At 38.0% G+C, this 26,413-nt stretch overlaps 3 protein-coding genes across 3 annotated transcripts; 1 reads left to right on the top strand and 2 right to left on the bottom strand.

The window, feature by feature from the left end:
- Window positions 1–749: 749 nt before the first annotated feature.
- On the top strand, window positions 750–3,666 carry LOC110879288. The gene is made up of 2 exons (XM_022127711.2): window positions 750–1,055; window positions 1,430–3,666. Exon 2 carries the CDS (start codon window positions 1,432–1,434, stop codon window positions 3,550–3,552), a length of 2,121 nt encoding a protein of 706 aa, XP_021983403.1. The 5' UTR covers window positions 750–1,055; window positions 1,430–1,431; the 3' UTR covers window positions 3,553–3,666.
- Window positions 3,653–6,833, bottom strand: LOC110879289 (universal stress protein A-like protein). The gene is made up of 4 exons (XM_022127712.2): window positions 6,535–6,833; window positions 4,248–4,369; window positions 4,029–4,147; window positions 3,653–3,925 (listed from the first exon to the last, which is right to left on the bottom strand). Exons 1-4 carry the CDS (start codon window positions 6,725–6,727, stop codon window positions 3,817–3,819), a joined length of 543 nt encoding a protein of 180 aa, XP_021983404.1. The 5' UTR covers window positions 6,728–6,833; the 3' UTR covers window positions 3,653–3,816.
- A 14,647-nt stretch (window positions 6,834–21,480) lies between these two features.
- LOC110879290 lies at window positions 21,481–25,997 on the bottom strand. The gene is made up of 2 exons (XM_022127713.2): window positions 25,695–25,997; window positions 21,481–22,336 (listed from the first exon to the last, which is right to left on the bottom strand). Exon 2 carries the CDS (start codon window positions 22,289–22,291, stop codon window positions 21,788–21,790), a length of 504 nt encoding a protein of 167 aa, XP_021983405.1. The 5' UTR covers window positions 22,292–22,336; window positions 25,695–25,997; the 3' UTR covers window positions 21,481–21,787.
- Window positions 25,998–26,413: the final 416 nt, after the last annotated feature.

The raw sequence follows: 26,413 nt of genomic DNA, 5'->3' as shown, positions 1-26,413 counted from the left end.
GCCACGTGTAAACTTAAGACACGTGTCAATACGTTATTGGACACAAAATTTCGAGGTGTTACATGAATGCTCTAAGAGCTAAGCCTTGTATATTATAATGTTAGAGCATCCCTAATAGGTGATTTTTTTAATGTTTTTGAATGCCTATGTGGCATATTTGTATGTTTTTTTTTCCATATTCTAAGGTTTGTTTTTTATACCCATTTTTTGAGTGGTTTATGTCTAAAAAACAAGAAAAAATTGATGGATGGTGGGTCCATTGGGAGGCAAGGGGGGTTGGGTGGGTGGGGTATTAATTTAAAAAAAAAGTGGTGATAATGTGTTAATGTTTTTAGATTTTATTATTGGGTGGGTTTTAATGTTTTTAAAGAATTGGTGTTTTTATGAAGTGGTAGTTGACGGCGTGACATATTTTTATGTGTTTTTAGACTTCCTTATCATGGATGGTATTAGTTATAGTTATATTGAAATAACAAGAATCTCATATAAGGGGGTGTACCCTTCATGAGATGAGGAGAAATTTTCACCTACCCAATCATGATGTGCCATGTCACTTTCTCTCTCACTTTTGCCCAAAAAATATAAGGGTGCTTTCACCTGTACCATTAAAAAAATGCATGATTGGTTGAAAGAGAGTGAAACCCACCACTATCCCTCTCTCTCCTTTTCCCCCATATTGGCCAACAAGTCCCCGCAAAAGACCTTCACCGCGTGGCAGACCATCGTTGGCGGTGCACCCCTCATGCGGCAAACCCTCACCCCGCTAGCCTTCCCCGCTCCACCCCGTTCACCCTAGCCAAACCGTACGGCACATGGTACCCTTACACATGTCACCGCTAGGTGACTCTAATATTATTACCCTTGTCTTTTTCAAGTGCAGCTTATATCGTCTTCCTTTTCCCCCATTTTCTCAAAATCGCCACTTCTTTTTTTAATTATTAATTAATAATTAATAATAATGATCCAAACCCACCCACTTCGATAGCGATCAATCCACCCGAATAACACCTGCAGCCAAGCTTCTTTCATGCTCTAAACATTCTACTTTCATTCAGGTATTTATCATTTTATTTCCACCCTTTATTCATAGATTTAGGGTTTGTTTTAGACTTTTTATAACATTTGTGCAAAACCCATATGTTTTTTATAAAGTTTGTGCAAACCCATATGCTTTTTTACTTTGATTTCATTGATTTAACTGTGTGTGTCAGTGTGTGTTGAGTGGTTGTTAGTGGGTTTGGCTTATAGCAGAGCTCTAATATATGAATGGTGGTTGTGAAAACCCTAAAAATGGGATTTTGATTAATGGGTATCTCGAATCTTTGTTGCTTAGTTTGCAGTTTCAAAGTTTTATATTAATTTTGTCTGTTTTTGTTGTGATAATTTAGGGTAAATCTTGATATTTTTTTGTTTATAAATTTGTTTCTAGAAATGGAAATCATTACAGAGAAGACAATGACAGATAAAACCCTACGTGATGATCCTCAGATGATCTTGAAACCTAGTGTAGAGGAAGCCGTTGGTGGTTTGGGACCGGTGGTTGTTACGACCCCAGACGTCGAAAAAACTGAGGTTTCGGTTGTTAAGATGGTTCAAGAAGAAGCAGGGGTAGTTAATGAGGCTGCTAGGAATGAGAAAGAAGGGGTTTTTGGTAATTTGGAGGGTGAAGATGAGGGTATGAAGGTAAATTGCAGTGAGAATGGTATATCTATGGTTATGGATGTAGAGGGTTCTTTGGGAGGTGAAAATGGAAGTGATATTAATGCGGTTTTGGAAGAGAAAGCCGGTGATTTGGCTGACGAGCGTGACGGAAATGCAAGTGCGGATCCGATGGACATTTGTTCATCTAAGCAAAATGAGATGAATGTTGTCAACGGAGCTAACTTCAGTCAAGTGTTTGAAATCTTTGGAAATCTTGCGTCGAACGAAGAGATGAACGAGAATGATGAGGAAAATGTCGAGAACGGGGAAGGTAAAGGCGATGAATACCATAGGGAACGGACTGAAAGTGAAGATCATGATGGTTCTGTGTTGCAGGAAGAGTTGAACAAGAACGATGAAGAAAATGTCGAGAACGGGGAAGATAAAGGCGATGAAGAATGCAATAGGGAACGGGCCGAAAGTGAGGATCACGGTTTTATTGTTGGAGATTTTGTGTGGGGCAAAGTCAAAAGTCACACGTGGTGGCCTGGGCAGATATACGACCCGAGTGATGCATCTGATCATGCGGCTACTTTGAAAAGTGAAGGTCAACTCTTGGTTGCATATTTTGGGGACAGGTCATTTTCTTGGAGTTCGCCATCACAGTTGAAACCGTTTATTGATAACTTTGAAGAAATGTCGAGGCTGAGTGACGCCAAAAAGTTTGTGAATGCGGTTCAGAAGGTCCTGGAAGAGGTTGGTAGGCGTGTGGAGGCGGAATTGATGTGTAAATGTCAAACCGCCAATGTTACTAAAAATGCTGGTGTGGTCAACAACGGGATTAAGAAAGGTGCGCGTGCACCAAAAGGGAATACGATTAAGGTTTTGGTGGATCGAATCGACCCAGTGGAACTTGTTTCAACTTTGAAATGTTATGCTACGATGGAGCCGGGTACAAGACTGGATGAGCTTGAACTCACCGTACTGAAAAGTTGTTTGCGCGCTTTTTATACTAAAAAAGACGGTATCTTGTTGGTTGATTACCATGATCCAAAATGCATTGAAGGTCTTGAAGAGGGGATGAGAAGCGGCGGCCCATTGGAAAGTCCAAGGAACGGTGATGATAAGTTGTATCAAAAAAGGAAGCAGAAGAGTGTGGCGGAGTTGATGGGCGAAGATGAATCTAAAGTCAAGAAAGCAAAAATGACTAAAGATGGAGGGTTAAAAGAAATCAAAAGGAAGGCGTTGGTGGTGTCGGTAACACCCGAAAACAACCACGAAAGTGGCGACGGCGGTTTTGAAGAAGAGACAATGTCACCTCGTCAAAGGAAGAAGAGCAGGTATCTTTCACCGCCTTACTTAAGCCCGATTGGGATCGGGAGCGGGAAGCTTTCACTTTTAGGACCAGGTACAGGTTCAGGCTCCTTCAAAGAACCAAAACCCGAACCTGAGAAAGTTCCGGAAATGGCTGCCAAACAGCTTGAGGATTCATTGAAGAAGAGCAGTGGGAAGAAAGCTCGTGAAAAGAGACGTGTGCGTGAAGGGTCTGATCCTCAAGAACATAAGAAGACGGATGCTGCTGTGAGCGTTGGCAAGCTGTTAGACGGCCTGTTACGTGCTGCCCTTGATCCTTCGTATTTTGTGCAAAAAGATAAGAACCTTCCGACAATCACGGAGCTTGTTTCATCCTTCAGGAGCTCCATCTATAAAGAAGGGTCCGGCAACCAGAGTGGTAAAGAGAAAGACGAGGAAGACACATCGGAGCTCACATTCATCAAGCAGAAGCTGGAGTGGATGAGTGAAATGGTGAAGGTGTGTGGAGAGAGTGAAATGAATGCAGATGTTAAGGCAAGTTTGGAAGGAGGTTTACAAGAGGTTCTTGGAAAGGTTGTTAAAATGAGGGGGAAGTGAGTTTTAGAAATTTGAAGGATTAAAAATAGATAATTTGTTTGCCTTTTCTCTTTGATGACTTTTTTGCTTTTGCTTATCGATAGATTAATCTTCATTTTGAAGTTATTGTCTTAATCGTCATTTGTAGGCTGGTAATAGTTTTAACAGATGAGTCATCATTGAAAACAAACTCACATTATCCTCCACAAAGACCACAGTCGCACGTAAAAACATAAAGCAAACTCTAAAATTTTACAGCAATATAGTCTTCAGCGAGTGTATTCCTCAGTCGTCTACAGGGTCCTGGGGAGTCTCGTCCACGCTGCGTTTGATTGTTACGACCGGGCATTCACAATGCCTCACACAAAACTCGCTCACAGTTCCTACAAATACCCTATTTACAACAGATGAAATAACATAAGTAATTATGAATCCTTATTAATCACTGATGTGTTAGTCATCAAAACAAACAAAAACCAATTGAGGCAGGCATATACCTCTGGAAAGGACCAAGACCCCTGTTTCCGACAACAAGGAGATCTGGCTGGACTCTTTTAACCTCATGGCAGATTACTTCTTTGGGATCCCCCTTCTTAATCCATGCTTCACATGCAACCTATCACAAGTTTAACCACCAAGCTCAATGCACATAAGAGATGTAGTGTCTGTGTGAGAGAGAGAGAGAGAGAGAGAGGGAGAGGGAGGGAGAGAGAGACCCCTATTTCATGACATCTCTTCACAAAGAATTCCAGCAGATGAGATCCTCTAATCTTGTCCCTACGATTGGCGTCTTTAAAATCTTCAGGTGAGGCGTATATACTATCAACTTCATCAAATCCTAGCACAACATGATAAAACAATGAATCACATGCAAGTTTATGATAAAACAAGGAAGGGGGACCAAATGCAGCTCCATCATTATCTTGACAGACACTGATATACTATTTCCATGTTCAATTCTGCAACTAATCATTTTACAGAAATATAGGAGTAGCAATCAATATTTTGGTAATTATTTTTTTCACATGCTTACTACAACGTTGAAGTAGGTCTGCAAGTCAACATGGTGTACATCATATAGAGAACCGGATAAACACTAAGCTAACTACATATAATGGGAAAGAAAGAGGTGTATCATGTGGTTACATATTCGGCTTATGTATACGTGTTTATGTGGTCGTTGCAGTCACTGAACAACACAGTTTATATGGTCGATATATTATATACAATAATACAAATAACCGTCAAAATCAGCATTCTTCTTGATTAGTGCTCTTTGTTAGAAATACAATGGAGACAACATAAACAAAAGTCTTGGCACAAAAAAGGAGGTTCCCGCCAACTAGTTATCTCTCCAAGTAACGAAATGGCAAGATCTGATCAAATACACTCAATTTGTTGCCTTAATACGAAGACAGTGAAGAAACAATGAACAAAATCAGTCCATTTCAACAAGTATTTTCACACCACTCAATAAAACCCCTAAAAGCCAGATACCAAAATTTCCACACAGTAAAACTCAAAATCAACACCAGTAATACCGGATCAAAACTGTTTTCAACAATCACATGGCGTTCAATAACAAATTAAACAAAGGCAAAACCACAATCACCTAAAATTTGATTCTACAAACCCTATAACTACTTATCACAAACAACTAAACTTCAACAAAACTCTCAACAATTCTGATTTCAATATAAAAACCTATAAAACTCGAAATCAGCACTTGCAATCGCCAATCAAATCAGTTATCAATAATCACACGGCGCACGATAGCAATTGCACGAAAGCAAAACCACAATCGCCTAAAATATGATTCCACAAACCCTACAATTCTTATTACGAAGAACTAAAGTTAAACAAAACTCTAAACTATTCCTATTTCAACATAAAAACCTACAAAACTCAAATCAGCACTCTCAATCGCCAATCAAATCCATTATAATATCAACAACAACAAGGCGCACAATAGCAATTACACGAAGGCAAAACCACAATCGCCTAAATTTAATGCTACAAACCCTAAAATCACTTCAAGGTTCTATAGAAAGCAATCTATACACATCACGAACAACTAAAGTTCAACTAAACTCAAAACGATTCCGATTTCAACACAAAAATCTACAAAACACAAAATCAGCACTCGCAATTGCCAATCAAATCCGTTATCAATAACCACAGGGCGCACAATAGCAATTACATGAAGGCAAAACCACAATCGCCTAAAATTTGATTCTACAAACCCTACAACTACTTATCACAAACAACATAAGTCCAACAGAACTCTAAAACGATTCCAATTCCAAAATAAAAAACCTACGAAACTCAAAATCAGCAACTGAGATCGCCAATCAAATCTGTTATCAACTATCAAACGGCGCACAATATCAATTACACGAAGGCAAAACCTCGATCGCCTAGAATGTGATTCTACAAACCCTAAAGTCCAACAAAACTCAAAACGATTCCGATTTCAACATAAAAACCTTCAAAACTCAAAATCAGCACTCGAAATCGCCAATCAAATTCGTCATCAATTATCAAACAACGCACAATAGCAATTACACGAAGGCAAAACTCTAAAACGATTCCAATTTCAACATAAAAACCTACAAAACTCAAAATCAGCACTCGCAATCACCAATCAAATCGGTTATCAACTATCAAACGGCGCACAATAGCAATTACACGAAGGCAAAACCTCGATCACCTAAAATTTGATTCTACAAACCCTAAAATTACTTCAAGGTTCCAAAGAAAGCAAAATATGCACAACACGAACAACTAAAGCGATTAAAATCTAGAACGATAGCAATTAAAATCTAAAACGATTCCGATCTCAAGACAGAAATCTACAAAACTAAAAATCAGCAGTCGCAATCATCAATCAAATCCGTTAACGGCGCACAATAGTGATTACACTTCACAAACCCTAAAATCAGCACAGAGTTCGATACACAAAACAGATCGTAAAAACAAGAGCAAACAGAGTGAAAGAAGTACCGTCTTCATCAGGAACTTGAACATGGAGAAAAAGGAGCTTGAATCCAGCGGTATTGTTGCGAATGATCTTGTTGAGAGTCCATTCGAAGGCCGATTTGCTACTGATTGAAGCGTGTGGATATCCTTTGATGCTTGACTCGTTCACTCCCAGCATTATCCGAGTCACGTCCGAGTCAACAGTCGTTGTCGCCATTGTTAAGTTTCTGGTTCTGAACTGGACGTAGTAGTGAAGTTGAATTTGTGGTTTCTTGTAGAAGGAGTTGTTGTTGTTGCCCGTGAACACGTGTCATGTACCGGGCAGTTTGAGCTATGGATAATATTAAGTAGACATGTGTTATTGAGAATTGACCCCACTATAAAATGATAAAGTAGTTTGATTAATTAGTTATTAATAATGCATTTATGAGTCATAATGATAGTCATAAGTAGGGCTGTTCACGAGCCGAGCCGAACCGAGCGGACCTTTGCTCATGCTTGGCTCGTTTACAAACCGAACCGAGCGGAGCGGCTCATTTAAAACCGAGCCTCAAATCAAGCGAGCATTTTTCGAGCAGTAAATATTCCGAGTGAGCGTCGAGCGAAGTTCGAGCGACTTGGACAACCGTGTCGCCTGATTGAATTCGCTAAGAGAGCTTGTGACAATTTTTGTCTCAAATTTTTATGTCTTTAAAAAAATGCACGTTTCATGACATAATATTTTTCTTATGAGTAACAATGTTGTGGCCGATGAGGCGATGATTATATTGCACGAACAATTATGTTGAGAGCAGTAGACGATCGACTTAGGGTAACAGCATGAAACATTGAGGCGATGAGCAACTTGTCGTTTATCGGTTTAGGATTTAACTTTTAGGTTTTGATATTAATTTTTTTATTGGCGCGGTTGGGCTAGTACGTATAGATATAGTTGTAAATTTGTATATAGTGGACCAAAATCTAATAGAGTGGCATATATAAAACTATAAATTAATTTATATTTAAGTATATATGTATGTGTAATATGTGTATGTATATAGGCATGTGTGTGTATATATGTATAATTTATATTTGTGTATATATATATGTGTATATACATATTTATATATGTAGTGGAGGGTTCAAATGAGAAGATTTTTTTTGTAAGAAGAAAAAAGAAGAAGTTTCAACCAATAAGAATGTTTCATTTTACTTCATTTAATATTTACATTTAATTTTAATATAAGGGTATATTGGTAAACTTACAAAAATCATTAATTTGTATTCTTCCCCTTTAATAACTAACTAAATTAAATTTGTAACTCCTTTTCAAAATATATACTTTTTTCAAATTAAAAAACAACTTAATTTAAAGTGTAGAATAAATTAATAGTTGTGTAGGATAATTACGAGTTGTGTAGTATATATATTTCAAGGTGTGTAGGATAAATTTCGACTGTGTAGGATAAAATTCTATAATGTGTATGTATGTAGGAAAATTTTGATATGTGTAGGTTTTGTTGATTATATGTAGGTAATTAATGATTAGTTGACTAATTAATTAAAGAGTTAAAAATTAATGATATGAGTTATAAATGAAATAGTATTTTACTAATATGTCCTTTCTTCTTTTTCTTCTCATATTAAATTTCTTCTCAAATGAACCTTCCCCTATATATGTATGTGTATATGTGTATGTATGTATATATATACACTAATTATTAATTAAAAATAATAATTCGAGCCGAACCTATCCGAGCGAACCTTTGCTCATGCTTGGCTCGTTTACAAACCGAACCGAGCAGAGCGGCTCGTCTACAACCGAGCATCAAATCGAACAAGCATTTTCCGAGCAATTTCCGAACGAGCGTCGAGCAAGCGACGAGCGGCAAGCGATTTGAACGCCCCTAGTCATAAGGCTAGAGGGTATGGTGGTGGTCCTCTAAGGGAAGATGATCCGCCACGTAGGCGTCACGTCATAGTCTTCCCAAGGATGGTTCATCCCACAAAACTAGAGGGTATGGAGAATGGTCCTAGATGATCCTACCCTACCACTTTTATATTTTTTATTTATTTAATCTTCTACTTTTTTACAGATATTTAGAATAAAAAATATATTGTACATAGATTTTAGATGAAAAGCCCAATTGTTTTCCGAGCCTGAAAACAGGACCTGCCCATTTATAAATAAAAAACACTATATAACCCACACCAATAGAGGGGTCTGATTGTAATTTTGGCTGGTTTTTCATATTTCAAAGATAGTATGAGGGGCTTAGTGTAACATGGAGATATTTTTGGTATACAAGAGAAGTTCATCTTCTAGGGTTTCATTTCTCCTCTTTGCAGACTTCACCCACACATTTGTTCTCTTTGGTAAATCGCAAACCTTCCGATTTTTTTTTTATTATTAACGGTCAAAAAGTGAAGGGGGCCCACCATATTTGGTTCGTCGCAAACGGCGACATCTCGACGATGAGGACGATGACGGAGGGGGCGGCGTGGAGGGCGGTTTGTCGCCGGAGCTCGACGGTATTGGGACGACCCCATAACCTGCAGCCTAATGATAAAGTAGTTTGTTTTTGCCTAGCGTCTTGCTAGTGTTTTTAATGAAAGTCGCCGTTCCAAAAAAAGGGTGCCCGACTGACCGAGGTAGCTCGGGTTGGCAAGGGTTTCACGAGAACACGGTCGCAAGTCAAACTAGACGAGACATAGCTTTAGATGTGTGTCTAAGAACCCATTGCTAGACGGGGAAATGGGGGAAATGTGAACGTTGGTAAAGGATTAGAATGCAAAGGTTCAAGTGATGGATGCCCCTTCCGTTCCAAGATGAAAAGGGTTAAAAATGGTTGGAATGAGGTGGCAAATTTCTATTGGTTGGGTTTTAACGTTGGAGTGGATTCAAGTGATGGGTGCATCTAAGAAAATTTATAGATGATATATGAGGGAGAAAATGAGATACCCGAATAAGAATCACGTAGCGATTAAAGTTGATACGAGAATAAAGTTGATAAACGACCGTGTTATCATGTAATGGGTGACTATAAATGTGAATTTGTTTATGACATTGCTTGTTTATGATATTGCTATAGAAACATAATCCAGTAAAGGAAAAATAGCTAATTTTATGGCTTCTTTAAAAATAATCACAAAATAGTTTGTATGTTTTATGGTGAATGTGTTTTGTCGGCATTTTAAATATGAAAAAAAGATCATAAAACTAGTCAATTTTTAAGATGTCGCATGCCCCTATATGTTAGTAATTAAGCATATAATATAACCAATAGTTACACGAAAGGATGCTCATGTACAAACTTGAACTCAAGTATCCCCATGTAATTCGTCAAACTCTCACAAAAATCATATTGTATGTGATAATCCGCTTGTGTATAACCTTTCTTTGGCATATCGCCAACAAGACATATACTATGCTAATGAAATTCATTGCAAACGCGAGCTTGGTTCGCGTATCTTCTGTATTGTCTTCGTGTAGGGATGTCTATCTAATGCATGGGGTTAATTTCTAACTTCATAACACATTTTTAACGTTATTCTACTAATTTCGTGAAAATAACGTTGAAAGCGGCAGACGATTAATCATGCATCATGTGGTGACGTTGATAGTCGAAAGATAAGGGGGTACATGCACTAATCGGCTTTTGTCCCGATTACTAAGTGTTATGTGTCTTATGTCCAAAGCTTGATACAAACTAGTATCGAGCTGGGGTCTCACTAGAAACAGCCTCTTTATTTCTACGGGGTAAAGGTAAGACTGTCTATGATGTGGAAAAAGTAGTTCAACTAATTAAACTAAAATTACCCTAAATTACGACTCAAGTAATAAAAATCTAGACTCCTAAACCAGACTAAACTACTCACCGGCAAGTGTACCGGTCGACTCTAGCACAGAAAAGTAAGTCCGGATGTCGAACCCACAAGGACTCTACGAATTACGTTAACGACTCAATTTAGACTAAATACTGACACGACTAACAAATATTGTGTTTGGGGGGGGGGGGTTTGCTAAAATCCTGAAATTGTGATTAAATTAGAATTAACTAAAGCACGCACGAAGATCTAAGGTTTTGTTTCAGATGAGATTAAAGACTACCTAGACATGAATCCGGTTTGACAATGAATGGACTTCTAACGGTTTTATTGTTGTATGGAGCCGGGATCGTTGAATACTAAACCTTAAGGTATTTCAATGCTAAGACTTCCCGACCCTTCTCAGGAAGAAACCTAGGAAACCCTACAAGGCTGTTATGATTACCGACTGTTAGATTTCCTCTCAGTCCTCTAACGATTCTAAAAGTGCCCTAATATGACTATCTACCTCTCAGCGCGATAATCTAAGGCAGTTCTAGGTTCTGACTTGGTTTACTAGACACAAATGCAATTAGGGAAATAAGATCGACTTCTCTCAAAACCTATCTTAGATATATATTACACTGCGACCTAATAACTAACTCGAGCCTCTCAGCGACAAGTTAAGCAGAACACTTGATTTTGTTAAATTACCAAATATTACTTCTAAGGTTACTTACGCGTTTTCACCCTAAAGGATTAATGATCTATAACGTGATATAGACACTCACCTAAATCAAGAACCCTAATATAACCCTATTACGTGATAAAGACCGTCACCAAGGATCATATGAAGTAACAAGCAGTTATAAAACAATTGTCAAGTATGCATAAGCACCAAATCAGAAAATCTAGAACAATTTACTTTCAGAAATCAATCCATAGTCTAACAAATAAAAATCTTTAAAAGATCCAAACAATAATTAAACCATCATCTAGTCTAGGTAGTTACGAAGATCTAGCCAAGAAACATCATGTCTAATGAAAACAAATCAGTTTCAAAACAAGAATTCATGGTTAAAGTAACAAAACGTGAAAATAGTGAAAAACGGGAGGTAAGACCCGAGTTATCTTCTTTCCTACGCTCCGTGCTTCGATCCAATGATTCTTGTACGCTCGAATGCCTCGAAAACCTTCAAAATCTGCTCTTAAAATCGCCCTAGGGTTCTTGGTTCGTGTGTTATTTGTTTAATGATGATAAAATAAGCTTTTATACGAAACCCTAATCAATCAGCAGATAAGACGCGTCAGTTACACCAGTCGCGTAGCGCGACTGGTTGGGCATATACGCTCGCGCTACGCGAGCCCTCCAAAGTCAACGAAAGATCACTTGGATGCAGTGGTGTAGCGCTACTGCATGGTGTTTCACCCTCGCGCTACGCGAGTGGGACTTTTTCACAGAATGTTGCTTCCAAAAGCTGGTTCAACTCTCCAAAATCCTTGAAAATTATTCTAACACTTTGTGTATTGATTCCAGGACTTGACATTCGACATTTCAGCTCGGTTTTGCTCCAATTCCAGCATTTTTATGCATCAAGACCTGGAAAACGCAATAAAGATCAATAGCACGCAATTCTTAACCTAAACTAAACTAAAATTAACGATAAAATATACAAACTATACACGATAAAAGTATGTATTTTGCAATACATCAAATATCCCCACACTTACTCTTTTTTCGTCCCCGAAAAAGAATTATGCAACGGAATCATAAACAAACAAACACTCGGGCCGAAAATCATAGATATACTTAATTAAAACCAAGACTTGCGTTAGCTGCGATTGCGGATATATTGGTCCACTTTAAACCCGAATCTAATCCTAAACCCTTATCATGTAGATTTAGTTCAAGTGCGGTCAATCCACCTAGGGTCTCACACTAGAATCAACAGTCCACCTACTCCCAACTCAAGCTTATAGGGCTAAAAGAACGATCATTTGACCAATTCCTAACCGTTTTATACCAAGATAAAGAGAGTTTGACATCAAATCTAATTTTTCTCTCTTTTTTTTTTTTTCTAATTCTAGCTTGCTTCTTTTTTTTTTTTTTTCAAGTTCATTTTCGTGAGACTAGACGATGCTTTCCCTAACCCAGCGGTATTCCGACTGTAGAGTCACTATCCCCAATCACAGATTACATAGGTTTCGGTACTTTTATTCGGCAAGTCGATTTCACACATCCCAGAGGCATTCCGGCTGTAGAGTCGCTATCCCCAACCACAGATTACATAGGCCTGTGTTACTTTCATTTAGTTTCTAGCTCACTTTTATTTATTTTTTCAGCGAGATATGACAAAAAACTCTAACCATCTTAGCTTATAACGGCACCCCTTATACTATTTTTGCCAGTTTTAGCTTCCCATATTTCCCAGGCGAGAACCCACTAGCAAACCGACAATTAAGGTATATTAACTCAAAGGGATTTAGAACCAAAACCCGGGCCTATCCACATATCCCAAACTAGACGCAAGCTTGATTTATTATGATCTCATATTATTATTATTCAAACCCGAGCAATCAGTTGTTTTTTTTTCTATCATTTTCCGTTTTATTTTGCAAACTTCTTTATATTTCGAAAGACATTTTCTGATTTTTCAATTTTTTTGTATTTTTCAATTTTTTTAATTTTTTTGGATTTTTAAAATTAAGACTCGATTATTTACATGTACTCCCATCCCCACACTTAGAGATTGCATTGTCCCTAATGCAAGAACGAAAAGACGACTCGACACTACCTAACAACTACTAAAACGAAAGACGAAATAAATAAATAAATACAAAAATACACGGGAAACGACTTAGCTGATTAATAACAACGCGTATGCTCCAAATCTCTCGTCCCATCCTGCACGATCGTATAGCATTTTGGTCGCGATCGGCTTTGACTCTGACACTGGTACGCTTGATAAATGCCTTATATTCAAATAGCAGCTCCAAACTCACCCGGATGAAGATTGCGTACGGGTGGTACATATTCTAATCTGCATAACCAAAAACAAGCACAAACCAAAGCAATACCGACTCTAAAAAAAAACGACTCAAGAACCACTAATTTAGACTCATGGTACAAAATAAAAGACTCAATAAACAATTAAACACGAAAACACAAAACACGAAAAAGACGCAAACGACGCTAAACCAACCTAACTAACGACACGACACAAAGTACGACTCAAAATACAAACTCTACAAATAATCACAACTGTTCACAAAATTACGGAGGATCATTTAAGTGGAGCTCACCTCCAAACCAACTCGTATGGGCCGTAGCACTACCATCTCCCATATCACCCGTATCTCTCCTAGATCTCTCAACTTCCTTCAACTCGTCACCAAACGGTGTGAATCTAAACATATCATCTCTATACCTATCCCCACACTGAGCCTTGCTCAGTTTCTCTATCTTAAATTCTAACGTACTCATTCTCTCTTCCAACTCTTCGATTCTCCTATCAGGTGGATCCCCACACTTGGGTTTTAACACCTTTTCTAAGCTCGGCTCGCTTACCACCTTATTCTCACCTCTCTCCTGCTTCTCACTATCCTCTACCGATGCTATCGCCTCAACTCTCTCACTTGACCCTCTCGTAGTATTCACGTCAAAGACTACCGACTCTTCACCCGCTCTAAGTGTAATTGTGCCTAAGAAGACATCTATCAATGCTTTAGCCGTGTTCAAGAATGGGCGCCCTAAAATGATGGGAACCTTTTCGTCGGCTTCCATATCAAGAACGACAAAGTCTACGGGGAAGACAAATTTATCCACTTTGACTAGAAGGTTTTCAATAATGCCTCGTGGATACTTAACTGACCTATCGGCTAGCGACAAAGACATGCGTGTAGGTGACAACTCTCCTAGACCTAACCTCTCATACAAAGAATATGGCATTAGGTTTATACTCGCTCCTAGGTCGGCTAGGGCCCTACACTCGGTATCACTCCCAAACAAGCACGGGATGGTAAAAAGGCCCGGATCCGTCAATTTTTCCGGAACCTTGTTCAACACTACGGCGGAACATCCTCCACTAAGGGGGATGTTAGAAACCTCTCCTAACCTATCCTTGCGTTTTAGAAGGTCCTTTAAGAATTTTGCATATTTCGGCATTGATTGAAGAGCTTCTATAAAAGGAAGGTTGATCCTAAGCTGCTTAAAGATCTCTAAAAATTTCCCGTACTCTTTGGAATAAGTTTGATTTTTAAGGCGGGAAGGAAACGGAGCACGGGAAATATTAACAGTGGGTGATGGAACGACTTGAACGGGTTTCTTTCCTACACTCTTCTCACTCGAAGGACCCCCGGTGTGTGCGGTACTTGCTGGGATTAACCTAGGTTGCACTTTACCGGGCGTCTCCATTTCAATCTCCTCATCTACGGGGTCCTCATCTTCTTCCTCGACACTCTCGGGTCTCACTACCTCTCCTAGAGTCCTACCACTACGGGTCGAAATTGCCTTCACACTACCAGATGGGTTTGGCTTTGTGTTGCCCGAAAATTGGCCAGGAGGTCGTTCTTGCAACTGGCGTGCAATATCCCCAACTTGCCTTTGAAGGTCTAAGAAATTCGAATGATTATTCTTTAAGAGCGTAGCATGGTCCTCTAAGGTACGTTGGGTAGCCTGATCTCTAACCAATAATTGGGAAAGAAGGTCCTCTATCCTAGACAAACTACCATTTGACCCCTCATTCCTAGGTTGAGCCTCTTGGTTTGACCCCTCACCTCTAAACTGCCCCCCTGAACCTGAACTAGCAAATTGACCTGTTTGACCCGACCCCCCACTAGAATAAAAACCTGGCCCCCTACTTTGGTATTGACCTGACGGAAAACCAGGGGGGTTACCTGAGGAGCGATAATTATTAGCACGCCAATTAGAGTTACTATTGTTGAACGGGTTAGTTGGACCCCTATTTTGACCTGCTAAATACTCGACCTGCTCTAGTGTAATGGTTGGGCAATCTATGGTGTCATGTCCCCCTCTACAAACCTCGCATCTATCTACCTTCTTCTTAATTTCTAGCAACTCTTTGGTGATATAGTCAAGCTGAGATATTACCTTTGAGTCTGAAACGACTTGATTCACTCCTCGAGAGGATGAGGAGGTAACCACAGGATTGGAATTCCTGCCGGTAGCACTATGATCTATATCAGCATGAGCGAAGCTCTCAAAGAGGTCGTTGCAGTCAGCCACAGTTTTCTTTCCCATTAGGTGGCCTCCTGCGGATGTGTCGAATCGGGCCTTGCACTCAGGGGTAAGACCATTATAAAATTTTTCTACTAAGGCCCAATCCGACAGTCCATGTTGGGAACAACGCGAGAGCAATATTTGAAACCTCTCCCATGCTAAGTGATAAGGTTCGTCAGGCTCCATTCTGAAGGAATGGATCTGATCTCGAAGGCGGGATGCCTTCGCAGGTGGGAAATACTTAGCAAGGAAGGCATCTCTAAGTCCAGCCCAAGTGGTGTAAGTACCTGCCGGCTGCGAATCAAGCCAGGTGGCTGCGCGGCCAGCAAGCGAAAAGGGGAAGACTTGGAGATAGCGGGCATCAAGATTCACACCTTCGATACCGAAGGTGCTACACAGACGGGTGAGACGGTTCATATGTGCTGGCGCGTCTTCATCATCACGACCGTGAAACTGACAAGAGTTGTTAATGGCAGTCATGATGTATGAAGGAATTTGCCAAGACTTATCATTGGTGATTTCAGGGAGGGTGATGGGTGAGTTTGCGGTAAAACCCGCGGTGGAACGCTGGTGGACAGTTTGGTTTTCGGCCATTTGGTGAACTGGTGGTGGACTAGGGTGACGGGAGGGTGGTGGGGAATTGTGGGGTGAAGACTTAGGGGTAAAGTCGAAGTTCGGTGGTTTAGATGGAAGTGTAGAGTCAGAAAGGGCTGAAGATGAAGTTGGAGGTTTTCGAACCTGAAGGATTGGTGTGGAGACGGAAGACTTGTCAATTGGTGGCTTCACTGGTCCCTGCGAACGCGTGTGGGGCATGAACTGCAAAACCAAGAACAAACAAGTAAAACGACTCCAATAAAAGACTCAAAAGAATACGAAAAAGACACTAAAAGTACTTGGACTCCTACGACTCACAAACACACAAAAAGCACGTAACGATATCAGTTGAAATCCAAACAAAGCAGTTAACGCAATTGCCAAGAAGTCCCCGGCAACGGCGCCAAAAACTTGATGTGGAAAAAGTAGTTCAACTAATTAAACTAAAATTACCCTAAATTACGACTCAAGTAATAAAAATCTAGACTCCTAAACCAGACTAAACTACTCACCGGCAAGTGTACCGGTCGACTCTAGCACAGAAAAGTAAGTCCGGATGTCGAACCCACAAGGACTCTATGAATTACGTTAACGACTCAATTTAGACTAAATACTGACACGACTAACAAATATTGTGTTTGGGGGGGGGGGGTTTGCTAAAATCCTGAAATTGTGATTAAATTAGAATTAACTAAAGCACGCACGAAGATCTAAGGTTTTGTTTCAGATGAGATTAAAGACTACCTAGACATGAATCCGGTTTGACAATGAATGGACTTCTAACGGTTTTATTGTTGTATGGAGCCGGGATCGTTGAATACTAAACCTTAAGGTATTTCAATGCTAAGACTTCCCGACCCTTCTCAGGAAGAAACCTAGGAAACCCTACAAGGCTGTTATGATTACCGACTGTTAGATTTCCTCTCAGTCCTCTAACGATTCTAAAAGTGCCCTAATATGACTATCTACCTCTCAGCGCGATAATCTAAGGCAGTTCTAGGTTCTGACTTGGTTTACTAGACACAAATGCAATTAGGGAAATAAGATCGACTTCTCTCAAAACCTATCTTAGATATATATTACACTGCGACCTAATAACTAACTCGAGCCTCTCAGCGACAAGTTAAGCAGAACACTTGATTTTGTTAAATTACCAAATATTACTTCTAAGGTTACTTACGCGTTTTCACCCTAAAGGATTAATGATCTATAACGTGATATAGACACTCACCTAAATCAAGAACCCTAATATAACCCTATTACGTGATAAAGACCGTCACCAAGGATCATATGAAGTAACAAGCAGTTATAAAACAATTGTCAAGTATGCATAAGCACCAAATCAGAAAATCTAGAACAATTTACTTTCAGAAATCAATCCATAGTCTAACAAATAAAAATCTTTAAAAGATCCAAACAATAATTAAACCATCATCTAGTCTAGGTAGTTACGAAGATCTAGCCAAGAAACATCATGTCTAATGAAAACAAATCAGTTTCAAAACAAGAATTCATGGTTAAAGTAACAAAACGTGAAAATAGTGAAAAACGGGAGGTAAGACCCGAGTTATCTTCTTTCCTACGCTCCGTGCTTCGATCCAATGATTCTTGTACGCTCGAATGCCTCGAAAACCTTCAAAATCTGCTCTTAAAATCGCCCTAGGGTTCTTGGTTCGTGTGTTATTTGTTTAATGATGATAAAATAAGCTTTTATACGAAACCCTAATCAATCAGCAGATAAGACGCGTCAGTTACACCAGTCGCGTAGCGCGACTGGTTGGGCATATACGCTCGCGCTACGCGAGCCCTCCAAAGTCAACGAAAGATCACTTGGATGCAGTGGTGTAGCGCTACTGCATGGTGTTTCACCCTCGCGCTACGCGAGTGGGACTTTTTCACAGAATGTTGCTTCCAAAAGCTGGTTCAACTCTCCAAAATCCTTGAAAATTATTCTAACACTTTGTGTATTGATTCCAGGACTTGACATTCGACATTTCAGCTCGGTTTTGCTCCAATTCCAGCATTTTTATGCATCAAGACCTGGAAAACGCAATAAAGATCAATAGCACGCAATTCTTAACCTAAACTAAACTAAAATTAACGATAAAATATACAAACTATACACGATAAAAGTATGTATTTTGCAATACATCAGTCTACATGTTATCCCGCTCAGACTCTACCTTAGCTTTGCTATTGGTGAGATTTACTAAGTATGATGATGATAACGCATTTATAGATATAATGGACTCATTATTAGTCATGATACAAAAGGGTGTGATACATGACCAATTTAGTGCATGAATTACCATGCTTGTGGACAACTTATTAGTCATGATACACAAGGGTGTGATACATGATCAATTTAATGCTTGAAATATCATGCTTGTAGACAACCTCCCGTAGGTTATAAAACCCATGGATATGTATTCCATGAGTCATAGTTATTCAATTTGTTTGAATTGAGTGCTCAAACACTTTTTGTCTATCAAAGGTGAGCGCATGACTAATGATGCGTCGTAGTTGCAAGTGTTTTAACACATGACGATAGAGAGTAGGTTGAGTCATCTTCAACGTAAAATTGTGTCATCTTCATCTCAAGCCAACTACCGAGGGTAGGTTGAGTCTTCATGTCCCCTCAAATACCGTAGAATAGTTTCATGCCTTTTTAATCAACGTAAAATTGATTAACCGTCATATGAAGATGACACAATTTCATGACTAATGCTGCGTCGTTCGAATTGTTCCATTTTATCAACGGTTACAAATGAAAATGAAAAAAGAAATCCATCAATATTTTTTGTAATTCCTTAGGTCAAAATGTCTACTTTAATTATTTTTTTTATTAACTGTTATATATTTTTTTATGGCATGGCAGCAAGCAACAAACTACATATTAGTAACTTTTCAATTTCATAAAAACCAACAACAAATGGAGTCATAGAGAGAGACATAAATCACATTTGCATACATTGGCGCAAAACTTGAAGACTTTGTGCCAATTTGCCAACATGGTATTACCTCGTTAGTTTGTGCCAATAGACACAAAGCAAGAAGAGACCTGCTCTCATAGACACAAAGGTACGTAAATCTTAAGATACATGATGACATGTAGGGGTGAGCAAATTAACCGCCATAACCGATAATCGAACCATAGCCGACATAACCGATAAGCGACATAACCAAACCAATTTTAACCGATAACCAATGGTTATGGTTATGGCTTTGAAGCTTTGGTTAACCGACATAAACAAAACCGAACCGAACTTGTAATGTTAAGTCTGTAATTCTATATAATGGATTTATGTTTTACAATAACCATGTAGAGGTGTTTAATATTATATAACTAAATGATATTGATGTAGAAGTATTTTATTTTGATGAAGAACTGAGGTGTTACGATCGTATGAATCTTCTGTATAACACCGACTACATAATTACTTTATTAAAATGGATCTCACATCGGTAGTTTAATCAAAAAGTATAATTTTGGTTGTCTTATAAAAAAATGCCCAAACTAAGTCCAACATAGTGGGTTTCATACTTATTTTGTAGGACCACTGTCATATAATTTTTAACTTTAGCCGAAAAGTTAGTTTTAATTAAAGTTTATGGTTAATAACCAAGACCGAAACATAACCGACTTAATAACCGATTAACCATAACCGAAGTTTGGTTATGGTTATGGTTAAGAAAATCCATAACCGGAGTTAGCGGTTATGGTTATGATTAATGGTAAAAACCGAACCAAACCGACCCATGCACACCCCTAATGACATGTTTAGTTGGATGTAATAATGTGTAATGGTAATAATTTAACTAAACGTGGTGTGTTTTGTTAAAAGAGACATTATACACGATTAATAAACCGAATACGATACATCTAATGAAACATTCTATTATCTTACACACTAACATGAACATCTTTTAATAAGTGGATTACATGACATAACACGACTAAATGTAACTAGTTCAATAACACGAATAACATGACATGAAACGAAATGTTTAACACCATAAAGAAACTTATACAAAAATACAATACATATATTATTAGGGTAAGGATAGTGTAAAAAGGGCCTAAAGTGTGAGAAGTGTGAGAAGTGTATTATAACACTATATATAATACTATATAACACCCCATAAACACCGTATAACAATATGTAACACCATATAATACCATATAACACTATGTAACACTATATATCATTATATAACAAATATAACACTATACATCTATCATAGGCATCCTATCAGACAACCTATAGTGTTATATTTGTTATATAATGATATATAGTGTTACAAAGTGTTATATGGTATTATATGGTGTTACATATTGTTATACTTTGTTTATAGGGTGTTATATAGTATTATATATAGTGTTATAATACACTTCTCACACTTTGAGCACTTTTTACAGGATCCTCTACCTATATTATTATACTATATATTAATTATGTATAAAATTGTGTCGTTTTGATATATGTGTCATAAACGTGTCATACAACCTATTAACTTATTTAATGCAACAATATAATTGTGTTATGTGTGTCATTAACGGGTTAAACCCGTTTGGACACGTTTATAATCGTGTCATTAACGTTGCAACCCACTTATGATCTAAACCTCTTTACCCTCAACACTAATTCCTTTAATTTCATGTCAAGTTATACCATATTGAAGAAAAACGTCATAAAATGCGAACTCTACATGGTGTGCCACTTACAAACCTTGCAAATGGTATATTAGGTCAATTATGAGGCTGGAGGGTGTGGGAGGGGCTTTATCAACGTCACGTCAACACCACGTCATACAGGGGTTTTAAGACCCCTCCTCTTAACTTGCAGGGTGTGGGATAAAGCCCCTTCACACTATAGCGCCCCCTCCTTTAACCAATCCCTCCTCGTTCTTCGCGATTGACGCTCGTTAACATGATTGAGCCTCATCAATGGCGCCCCGAGTTAATTTTGTGGGTGTAGGATGATGGCGCCTCGAGGCGCTATAGGGGATGAGGTGGCCTTGGTGACGATAGCATACTAGCTCAATTTTGATGAGTTTTCTACTTTTGTCTTATTTTTATCCATTTTTTTATTTTCTGTAATCTAGTTTTAATTAGGTGAATCAAAGAAAACATTTGAAAGCCTCGTTGAAGCCTTTTTTTTTTAACCAAACTCATAACACATGGTCTAACAATGAAATTAATAATTTATAAAGATAAAAATTAACGATTAATTTTAAAAACAAGTTTAACCAATGGTTCATTCTCTATTTGTTTTATGTATTGATTAATGATGTTACTTTTGTGATTACTAAAAAAAATTGAAATAAAACTTACCCCAAAATAGTACAAGTTAATTCCAAGAGTAGCATAGAATTGAAGAGACAGCATGACGAAGGTTAGAATTGTACAAATTAATGTAACCATGGTGTGGGACAGTGAAACATTCTCCCCTTTGCTTTAACCAAATTCATCATACACTCAAATACCTACTAGACAACACTTTGCCTAAAATCAAACTCTATCACAAAAATTGCACATGTACAATTTTTAATGCATCACGTACAACTTGATGTAACATAATGCACCACTCAAATAATGCACATTACTTGTAATGTACAAGTTAACAATGCATTGTTTTTCTCTTCAAATTTTTTTTGTTACTCAGTTCCCGTGAAGGAAACCCTGCCAAACCCCAACTGATCCACTTTATACAATTCTAACCAAACTTTCTCTGCTTCAAACCTTGCACCCTCTTCTTCTTTTTCTTCTTCAGCCACTAAACTTTCGGATTTCGTTTCTAGTCCCTCATCTTTCCTCGACATTACACTTTGACCCTTCTCTTTCTCATTGTGTTTTAACTTCTTTTTCTTTTTGTTACCCAACCCTAAACACTTTCTCCCCATCATCCATGGGAGTTTGAAGAAAGTAAGGGTGAAGATATTCACGACGGCGCATGGGCAGCAGCACACGGCAACACAATCGGCGATCACTGCCGCCGTGCATGACCGGCAAGACTTGCCGGAACATCCAACTTCTTGGTCTCCTGTTCCGGTGACCTCCACTGGGTGCCCGTGTTTTCTCCGCCTGGTGACTCCGGCGGCGGCGGCGGCGGCATTACGTGGTGAAAGTTCACATGGGCAGTTGTTTACTTCCTTGCCCATCGGAATCTTAAACCTTTGTGGAATCTTAAACCTTGCTAATGAAGCCTACAAAGAACACTCACATTATTAGTGTATGTGTGTGTATGTATATACTGCATTATTTCTCTGTATGTATATACTGCATTACTCTCTCTCTCTCTAGAAAAGGAGGATTTATAGAGGATGATGCAGAAGGGGAGGACAGGCAGATGGTGTTGTGGAAGTGGGTTTGTGTTTGAATCTTTTTTGGTATATTAATTGAAGTCTTTTTTCTCTCCATGCAATTTTGATTTTTGCATTTCCAAGGGTTTTGTGAAGTCCATGAAATTAAATAATCTGGAAGTTAAAGTTGTTTGCTCATGAGCACGCACCCTAGACTAACGTGACTGTCACGCTCTCTTGTCTTTGCCTAGATTCCAAATTTTGACACCAGGGATTTCTGATTTAAAATAAAATATATACAAACCCAAGAAAATAAAATGAAATGAAATGTAATGCATTATTCTACTTTTTATATATCTCATGCAATATTATAATGTTTCTTATGTGAATATACAATTAATTGCATTAAAAGTAGATAATAATAAGTAATATCAAATAGCTTTTCTTTAACGACAATTCCTAAATATTCAGCATTCACAACCTTTAATCTTTATTTTACACATAAAGATCTGAACTTCAATTTTTTAGCTGGATACGCCTAGTATAGTTGTTAGAGAATACACCTCTATGATGCCCCGTATAACAAGCTCTTGTTTCGCAATTGATGAGTTCCCTTATTAGTTACTTAAAACACTTAGACCACCCGTAGTGGGGCATTATTTTAAAAAAAAATTGAAAAATAACGCCCCCCCCCCACCCCACACACACACACCCATTACACTAGGTATTTTGGGGGGTTATTTTTGAAAAAAAAATTGATTAGCGTTATATTTAAAACGCCATGTTGCACTTGTGGAAGGTTTGACTTGGGTTGACCCACCAATGAGAAATCAGTTAGTAGTTTTCTTTCTTTTTTTTTTTTTAAGGATTGAAAGGGGCATTATTTGGGCATTATTCCCACTATGCCAATTTTGCAATAACGCCCCATGCTGGCTGGACTGCCACGTGTCGAATAATGCCCCATGGTGGGGGCATTATTTTCCCCTTCCACTACACATGGTCTTACTCGTTTACAAAATAACAAGTGGCTTTATATAGAGATGTAAATGATGAGTTGGTTGAAAAGGAAAACTATAATTTTTTTTTATGACAATCACTCCTAAGACCTTCTCTAACGCGGAGAGGCGTCCCAACTACCCTTCACGTTAGGCTCCCTCGGCTTCCCAGGGGCGCACCGTTTGCTCGGTCTTCTCCTCGTCAAGGCAACCACCTCCACATCAGACGGGCTCCTTCGCGGGCCTTGCTTTGGAGAAGGCCTAAAGGTGAAGTTCTTAGGCTGGTGGGTGTGGGGGAGGGTAGTCTTTGGGGATGATCCGTCACATAGACGGCCACGTCATCGGGTGTGAGGGATGAGCCACAAGGAATGGGCCAAGGGTGTGGTAATGAGCCCCTTTATATATACATATGTATGTATATGTGTGTGTGCGTTGGATAAGGAAGAGAGCGACGTCACGAACGACTTTGGGAGGACGAAGACGACGAGGGCGGAGTAGCCGGTCTAGTACTACCCTCGACGGCCTGAGGACGAATCCCACACTTTATAGCCTTACTTTTTACCTGAACTTGTACATTATCACATGCTACCAAATTTAGGAATAACAGTGAACAGTGAGATTACCAAGTTAATTACCCTTGTCAGAAGGATGCAGAATTAACAGTCCTACTTCAACTTTATTAGTTGTAAGGGGTGAAATTGAGAAGAAAAGGGGGTAATAGAAATGACATATGACACAAAGCCAAATTAGTGAAAGGATTTCCTACAGTGGTATGTCGTGTTGCAAACTCATCACTTCATGTGTTCCATCTTATTTAAGCTTTACTAGCTATGACATGTGCTTCCTCTACCCCTGTCCTTTCTATTTCATCTCAAAATCCTTTTTTTCTTTCTTGATTTGATTAGGCATATACTACTCTACTTTTGCTTTTAGGCATGGTGGGTCACTCATCCTCTTTAAGTTGTGCTAATTATGTCCTAAATTCACTAATTTACTTCAATGAATATGGACATAATCATTAAGTTATGAGAGTGTGCAGATGTTATGTTATTAAATGACAAGCTATCATGCAGTTGAACAGTTATCCATATGAGACCAAGCTATTGCCTAATGCAAACATGTTACATGTGCAGTTGGCAGTTGTTTCCTGATCTTTATCAGCTTTGTTATAACTTATAATGCAGATGAATTAACATGAATAATTAAGATCTATGATTTAATGATGATGAACTTAATAATAATCCGTACATATACAGTCACTGGAAAGTACAATCATAAATGTGAGGACCAATGAAATTGACTTGTTTAAAGCAAGAACCAGAGTCAAAAAGCTATTGACACAGTTCCTGAAGGATTCCTTCAAATATTTGGAGTTAAAAAGTGTAAATGTTTAGTGTTTTCATTTCCCTTTTCAAAATCAAAAGTTCAAAACTCCAGATTTCAAAAATGTATTACTTTTGAAATGTTTTTATTTTCTAAACATGATTTATGTCTCAAATTACTTTAGTTTTCAAAAGATGATAACTTATCAACCTAAGTGTTTAGAGCATTTTCATGTGTTTAAGAAGCGCAAAGTATAAAAAAAAAACAGAAAAATATGATACACGCTTAAGGGTTTAAGAAGCGCAAAGTATAAAAAAACAGAAAAATATGATACACGCTATTAAATATGTGATCATTTTAGGTAAAATTACTCGAGTTTTCAACAAATAATCCTCTCAAAAGCTTCTAATCAATAATCAACCTAAGCAATTAGCGCATTTTATCGCGTTTAACAAGTGCGAAGTATAAGAAAATCAGAAAAATGTAATTTACATTTTAAAATATCTGATTATTTAGATCGAATTACTCGAGTTTTCAACAAATGATCCTTTCAAACGCTCCCAATCAATAATAAACCTAAGCATTAAACACAAATTCAACACAACTTTTCATACTTTCACTGCATGTAGAAATGCGAGTGAATGCTTAACACATTTGGCGTTTAATTCAGAACGAAAACAGTGAATATGATCTGAAGAATCTGAATTAGATATTATCCTGTAACTACATTTGGCGTTTAATTGATTAAAAAAAAACAAAAATCAAAATACAAAAACGTCGTTTTCTCACCACGTATTGACAAATTCATCAACTATCACGCGAACGATTATCAACAAACACGCAAACAAAACGATCAATTATATGAAACGCGATGAATGTGAGTAACTAGTGAGTGATTAAACAAAAAGCAACAAATCCAGAACAAACAGTAAACAAATTATTACCTCATAGGTCCAAAACCAGATCAAATCATGAAATCCGCAACAAATTACGCTTTCGTCACTCGATAATCTTCAAATCTTTAAATCAAACCGTCTGTAACCTCATCCAGATGAATCTGAGAAGTAGAGAGAAAACAAGCGGTTCGATCTCGCAAATTGAGTTTGAAATTCAAAGTAATGGTGCTTTGATCTGATGCGATTATTATATAATCAAACACACACACATATGTGTATATGTATATGAATATGAATGAATCTCTCGTAAACTGTGAGTGCCTGGGACTTTGGGCGGTTTATGAAAGAGATGCAATGCATATATTTTATTAAAATTATAAATCATTAAAAAAATAAAATTAAAATTAAATACTCGTAGTTTTAAATACAGTCGTCTTTAACGAGAGTTTTTTTAAAAGGAGAAAGGTGTGGTTGGGGTGATTCGAATCTTCGATATAAAGTCTTCAAGTTCAAAAGCTATTATAAATGTTTATTTTCTATAAAGATTTATTTATAACTAGGATTAACGATTAATTTCATTTTTATAATTGTGTTTAATTCAGAAATTACGAATAGTAACAACGAATTTGATTGCTAATAGGAGGCTAGCTCAATTGATAGAGGCAGATGCCTCTTAAAGAAGAGATACCATGCAAAGCGTAAGAGTTTCATTTGTCATTAAAAAAACAAAGTATTTGGCTCGAATTATCTTTTATTAAGGGTGAAGG

This window comes from Helianthus annuus, chromosome 9 (assembly GCF_002127325.2).
Source record: "Helianthus annuus cultivar XRQ/B chromosome 9, HanXRQr2.0-SUNRISE, whole genome shotgun sequence".
NCBI lineage: Eukaryota > Viridiplantae > Streptophyta > Magnoliopsida > Asterales > Asteraceae > Helianthus > Helianthus annuus.
This window is presented reverse-complemented; position numbering and strand designations above follow the sequence as displayed.

Coding starts and splice junctions, on each gene's coding strand:
- LOC110879288 (XM_022127711.2), top strand. CDS start 1,432: ATGGAAATCATTACAGAGAAGACAATGACAGATAAAACCCTACGTGAT.
- LOC110879289 (XM_022127712.2), bottom strand. CDS start 6,727: ATGGCGACAACGACTGTTGACTCGGACGTGACTCGGATAATGCTGGGA. Junction 4,370..6,534: donor TCAAGTTCCTGATGAAGACG/GTACTTCTTTCA, acceptor ATGTTGTGCTAG/GATTTGATGAAGTTGATAGT. Junction 4,148..4,247: donor AGAGATGTCATGAAATAGGG/GTCTCTCTCTCC, acceptor AACTTGTGATAG/GTTGCATGTGAAGCATGGAT.
- LOC110879290 (XM_022127713.2), bottom strand. CDS start 22,291: ATGGGCAAGGAAGTAAACAACTGCCCATGTGAACTTTCACCACGTAAT.